Raw genomic sequence first — 6,013 nt, forward strand, 5'->3', positions numbered from 1 at the left:
CAGAGCCAGACACCAGGGAGAGAGAGAGAGAGAGAGAGAGAGAGAGAGAGAGAGAGAGTGGGGAATGACAGGGGACTATTCGTTGATCTGATAGAGATTCAGTGTTGATTGTTTCTTTGATAAAATGATGAGTTAAATCATGATGTGTTAAATCATGCAGATCGAAGAGAGGAGGCTATGAATCACTCAAAATGAATCTCCAGCTTCACAGATCTAATCAGTTTTTAAAAGCAGAGAAGTGATTGACATGTTTGCTTCTTTCACTGCATGACTCTCTCTCTCCATTGTCTGTGCCCGTGTGGTGTGTTTGTGTTTATTTGTGTGCGTTTGTAAATTTAGCTGCAGACTTGGGCGTGGATGTGAACTTGTGTGAGAAGGAGCTGACGACCGACAGCTCCGGGGAGTTTCTGACTCTGAGTCGACACGGACCCGGGTCATGTCTCCAAAATCTGGTGGACTTCCTGTTGATGACTCACAACGGCCTGGTGAGAGAGGCCCGCGCAGTGAGCCACCAGGAGGACAGGTCAGTGTGCGGCTTAACAGTTACATTATTCTTTATTTAATATGATGATAGTTTTCCTCCTCTACTCTGATAACCTGATTCAAAACGCTGCGAGGAGTGTCATCATAAATATCACAAAATAATCATCTGACGCTTAGTCTAACTGACCCCCTGTGTCCCATCTGTTTACATGGAGGGGGCGGGGTTTATGAACTATTATAGCTAGTCAGCAGGGGGAGCTCTACATTTTTTGGCCTCACTACCATGCAGGTTAATACTCTGTCCATCTTTATATTCAGTCTGTGGTTGAAGTATTTTCTGACCCTTCTCCTGGTGTCAATGTGAGGAGGATTAAGAGGGACAGTAGATGTTAGGAGGAGGACATGCAGCAAAGGGCTGAGGTCGGATTCGAACCCACAGACACCGCGATGAGGACTATGGGACGTGAAACAGGAGCTATCCAGACCCCCTTTTTGTACCGTTTTTCCTGATAGTTATTATTGCACATCGTTATCGCCCTCATAGGTAGTCAGCTCTCTGATGAGCAGGTGAGGTGAGGGGTGTGGTATTTCCTTTATTTTTTTATTTTTTTTATTTTACAGGGACATTGCATATTAATAAACATTTTGGTAAATATGCCAAAGTTAGCTAAAAGGCTCATTTTCATCTGTTGTCGCTGGCCAGATTTTATAAAAGGCTCCCTTAAAAAACAAAACAAATTCAAACATCGCTAAAAGCTACAAATAGAAATAACATGACAGTAATTAAGTAGCCACAGGAGAAAATACATAAACCATGCAGGATACACATAAAGCAGCATTTGGTTAATATATACAAAATGTATATCATGCAGGACAGACACCTCAATGTGTACCACTTCCTGGATAGCAAACAGTACGATCTGGATCAGGCTGTTTTGAAAAGTGTCTTGAGATAACATTTGTTATGAATTTGTGGCTAGACAAACAAAGATAAATGGTAGACTCTGTGCTCCAGCTGTACCTGCATCAACATAGACGCCCCTGATATAAACCCGTTCTGTCCCCAGTGAATACAGTATCCCATTAGACCGGATATCAGAGACCCAGCTGACCCTGTGCAACCCCGAGAGAGAGCTGCTGCCTCTGGTTCTGGCAAAGTGTCACTACACGCTGAAGAAAGGTGGAGAGACGGACAGCAGCTACGACCTGCGGGGCGTCCAGACGCAGCTGGCCCGTCGCTTTTTCTCTGGGAAACCACTCATCCAAGCGGTAAAGATATAAAACTGATCATAGAGCTGCATGCACTTTTTAACATTACCAGCCTGCTAACCAGCAACTGGTGTTCTCTATTTTTTAAAAATCAGGACACATCCAGGTACTTGAACAGACATCTGCAAGATTTCTCTGTGGTTCTAACCGAGGTCAGAGGAAAGATCCCTCAGGTGAGACGACCTCGTTTAAGTGTTTTATTGTACGAGCGTCTTCATCCGGAACGGACTAATGCCAGCCAGAGTTTTTTTCACAGTAGTTTCCCTTGTAGGATTTTGTGAAGCCGCTTTTTGTTAGAGGTCACATTCCTCCCCTCTCACACTCCTCTTGTCTGTACTGCAGGAGCCGCTGAAGGGTTCGGTCTGCAGCTCCATGAAAGCGGTGCTGCGCTCGTACACGGATGTTTGTGACGCCGTGTTTGTGGTGGAGATCGGCCTCCGCTTTCTCGGAAAGACGGGCGGGGATCCTCAGTGTCAGCTCCTGTCCTACCTCACTGACTCGCTGCAGATGAAGCCACAGATTTCCAGCACTGTAGCCAAGGTAGAAAACCTCCAGATGTGATTCACCACACCGCTATGCAAAGAATCTGAACCGTATCTTGTTTTGTAAGCAAACACTCCCTTCTTATATTACAATCTGTGAACTCGCCGTTTAAAAAGAGGGATTTAAAAAAAGAACAAGTGAATTAAAATGTCCCTCATTCCACACTGTACAAACAGCCTGCTCCCAAACAGACGGTATCATGAGCTATCATTATCATTATAAAAAAATCAAACTTTTTTTTACCTTCTTAGATTATTATAAAATATAAAAATAAATAAAAAACTAAACCTGTCCAAATGAGTCAACATGTCCCTTTGGAATTCACAAAGCACACACAAAGGGTTAAATGCTCCACTAACAGCTGCAGAGCAAACCGATGATGTTAGCGGTATTTAACCCAAACTCCACTTAACTTGCATTATTGTTGAATAATTGCAACACTGACAGTGATTCGTGACTGTGCCTGATTACACAAGTAAGGCAAGTTTCACCCTTTTGACAGAAATGAAAGTGAACCAATGGCTGCGTCAGATAGCCTAGCGGTTAAGTTGCACGCCTGTGTACAGAGGCTGTAGTTGCTGTGGGTTCGAATCCGACCTCGGCCCTTTGCTGCATGTCATCCCCCCGCTCTCTCCTCCCAACATTTCCTGTCTCTCTTGTCCTCTTAATCCTCCTCACATTGACACCAGGAGAAGGGTCAGAAAATACTTAGACTACAGACTCTATAAAGATGGACAGAGGACACCCGCATGGTAGTGAGGCCAAAAAATGTAGCGCTCCCTCTGCTGACTGGCTGCGGTATAATAGTTCATAAACCCCGCCCCCTCCATGTAAACAGATGGGACAGGGGTCAAACTATTCAGTTAAACTAAGCGTCAGATGACAAGGGAGACAAGAGATGTCCAATCCAATGAAAGCCCCAAAAATGACATCTTCATAATCAATCAATCAATTTTTATTTGTATAGCGTCAACTCATAACAAGTGTTATCTCGAGACACTTTACAAGAAGCAGGTAAAAGACCTTACTCATTGTTATGTTACAAAGACTTATCCTTTATTAATCCCGCGAGGGGAAATCTGTCTAATGAACATGCTACACACACACACAGGCTGAAATACACACACATGCCCAAACAGGGGTTGCATTAATGGAGAGGTCTCAGAGTGAGGGGGGGCTGCACACAGCAAGTGCTCCAGAGCAGTTTGGTGCCTTGCTCAAGGGCGCCTCGGCAGTGCTCAGGAGGTGGACTGGCACCTCTCCAGCTACCAGACCAATTTCCGGACTTGGTCTGGTGCCGGGACTTGAACCGGTGACCCTCCCATCCCCAACCCAAGTCCCTACAGACTGAGCTACTGCCGCCCCATCTTTACAATGTTATCACTTGCAGATTGCGATGTACACATGCACTGCCATCAAGGAGCTGAAAAGATGAACGCCTGTGTGGTCTTTCTAATATCACAGCTTTCTGTTTTCTTTTATTTTAAAGGGTCTTGGAGAGAGCAGACTGGAGCACAGCATATTCACCTGGCAACTTCTAACCTGTTGGAAGTCGGAGCTCATGCTGAACAGGAAGCAAGTGAGTTATTAAAAATTGTGGAATTCAAGGTTTTAGAGAACGGAGCCTGGAACAATACAGTTTATAACACCATTCTTTTATCATGACTGTTGGAGCCATGCCTAATCCAAGCCCCCCTTTTTAAGACTTTAAAGCCATAAAAGAAACTCCCACTCGCGGTGACCACATAGTTTCGGGTTATTATTTTCACTTGTGACCCCTGCTGACCCTCAAACCACACAGAGGGAAATGTTCCTGTCTGTAATCTGTTGAGAGCGTGCCGTCTGACACGGCAAGCTCCCAGAATTTGACCCCAATAAACCCAGAATTTGAGGAACTGCACTCTGTTGCCTTTAAACACTGTGTTGTTGTTGTTGTTGTTGTTGTTGTTGTTATCACTCATTTCTTGTTTTTGTCAAAGGACCCCTTTCAGAAGCTGCCCTCAGAGTTCCAGCAGGAGCTCTCTGAGGAGGAGAGGAAAGGGCTGAAGGTTTTCCTCGCTGCCACAGATGTCGACGCGTTCGCTCTGGAGCTGCATGAAATTCTGCTGCTGAAGACGAGCAATGCTGTGCTGGACGAGGGTTACCAAGCACACTGGGAGTAAGCACAAGCCATTTGCATTTTCCCCTTTTGTAGTTAAAAAAACAACAAATTTAACCATTTGGGAGCATTTGTTGGAGGTATTGCCCCAAATGGCAAAACAATCCTAAAACATCTGCATTATTGATTTATTACCCCGGAGGTGTTTTTTCAAAATAAGGGTTTTTTTGAAAGTCATGAATGTTTAAAAGTGTGCCTATTGTCAGTTCAAAGATCACCGCCTTAGTCTGAAGGAATCCATTGATCATTGACAGCTTTAATCAGAGCTAAGTGTGGAGGTCTCACCCCGGGCTCTCCCCTGGGATTGTGAGCCTTTTGACTTTCCAGGACCAGAGCGTGACCCCTCCAGGCAGCCATCTGTCAGGGGGAAAAGGAGCTTAAGTTGTATCCCCTCAGCCACAGGTCGTTTCTATTGAGGCAGCAGCTGGGCAGAGAAGTGAATAGAAAATGCTTGTGGTGAAAACAATAGATGCACTGCTAACTGTTGCTTCATGCCCTCCCTCCCTTCTGTCTACAGCATCAGGTCCACCTTAGAGGTCCACCTGGAGCAGAAAGACCTTCCAACCCTGCTGGGGCTCGAGTCTTTGCCAGAGGACATCACTCTTGGGCAGGGGGCTGACGTGTGGAGGGCAGCTGTAGAGTTTAAAAGGCGATAAATCATAGTGACTGATTGAATGCTGTTTGTTGCTCATCTTTTTCTATTATGTGATTTTCTCTTCTTTTTTTTTTTATTCAAAGTGATTCCTGGATTCTTTTTAATTGTCAGTGATTAATGCATTCCATATGAGAGCACTTGTTCTGGTTAAATGTGATTTTTTTTTTTTTAAATTTATAAAGCTTTTTTAAATGCTGAAATGTTGAGATGCCAGGTGGTTGAATCCGTTTTAATTTAATACATAATAATGTTTTTTATTGTTTGATTACGTTTGAGTGAAGCATCAATAAATACTACTGGTGGACTGGAACTTTGTTTTCTGTTTTAATAGCTCCCTGAATGATAACTTATGGAAAAATGTTATTTTGCAGTCACACCTCCTTTTGTTAACTCAACCAACCCGTTTCCTGAGTCCCGCCCCCCCTGGAAGTCATGCTGCATTCACGAGCTGCTCGGGCGGTCCAAGTTTCCGAGATGGGATGTCGTTCTTCCGACTTCAGTGTGTTCACGTGATTTCAGTTCGGAAAGTCTGAATGTTGTAACAACTGCACAAAACCGCGTTGATGCTACGAAGAAGATCAGTGAAATGTTACTGTTAAAAGTTATATTCGAGCAAAAAGTTGATGAGCAATACGTGAATTAATAAAAAAAAATCTTAACATTAAGAAAATATATTTTGCCCCCCCCGGGTGATGACGATTCTGGCGTCAAATCGGGGAGTCGGGCACCTAATTCTCCTCCGAGTTTAAGAGTTCTTCAGACTTGAGCAGGTGTTCATGTCATAGACTGTAACTATTACAACTCGGGAAAAATTGTTTTCCGATTGGTGTCCAACACCACCTGAATGCACCATCGGACTGGCAATTCTACCCAGCCAATCAGGAGCACGAACAAATGCACACGCT

The 6,013-nt window shown here is 44.2% G+C and overlaps 1 protein-coding gene across 1 annotated transcript in view; it reads left to right on the top strand.

Annotated features, from left to right (window-relative positions):
• rnf213b (ring finger protein 213b) overlaps nt 1-5,418 on the top strand; it is a 33,543-nt gene extending 28,125 nt beyond the window's left edge. Inside the window, exons 56-62 of the mRNA XM_061027860.1 lie at nt 340-523; nt 1,551-1,752; nt 1,848-1,925; nt 2,095-2,292; nt 3,785-3,874; nt 4,275-4,453; nt 4,971-5,418. Coding sequence (XP_060883843.1) covers nt 340-523; nt 1,551-1,752; nt 1,848-1,925; nt 2,095-2,292; nt 3,785-3,874; nt 4,275-4,453; nt 4,971-5,109 — 1,070 coding nt within the window. The 3' untranslated portion in view covers nt 5,110-5,418. The remainder of the gene's footprint in view (nt 1-339; nt 524-1,550; nt 1,753-1,847; nt 1,926-2,094; nt 2,293-3,784; nt 3,875-4,274; nt 4,454-4,970) is intronic.
• The last annotated feature ends 595 nt before the right edge of the window (nt 5,419-6,013 follow it).

Source organism: Labrus mixtus, chromosome 21 (assembly GCF_963584025.1).
Source record: "Labrus mixtus chromosome 21, fLabMix1.1, whole genome shotgun sequence".
Classification (NCBI taxonomy): domain Eukaryota; kingdom Metazoa; phylum Chordata; class Actinopteri; order Labriformes; family Labridae; genus Labrus; species Labrus mixtus.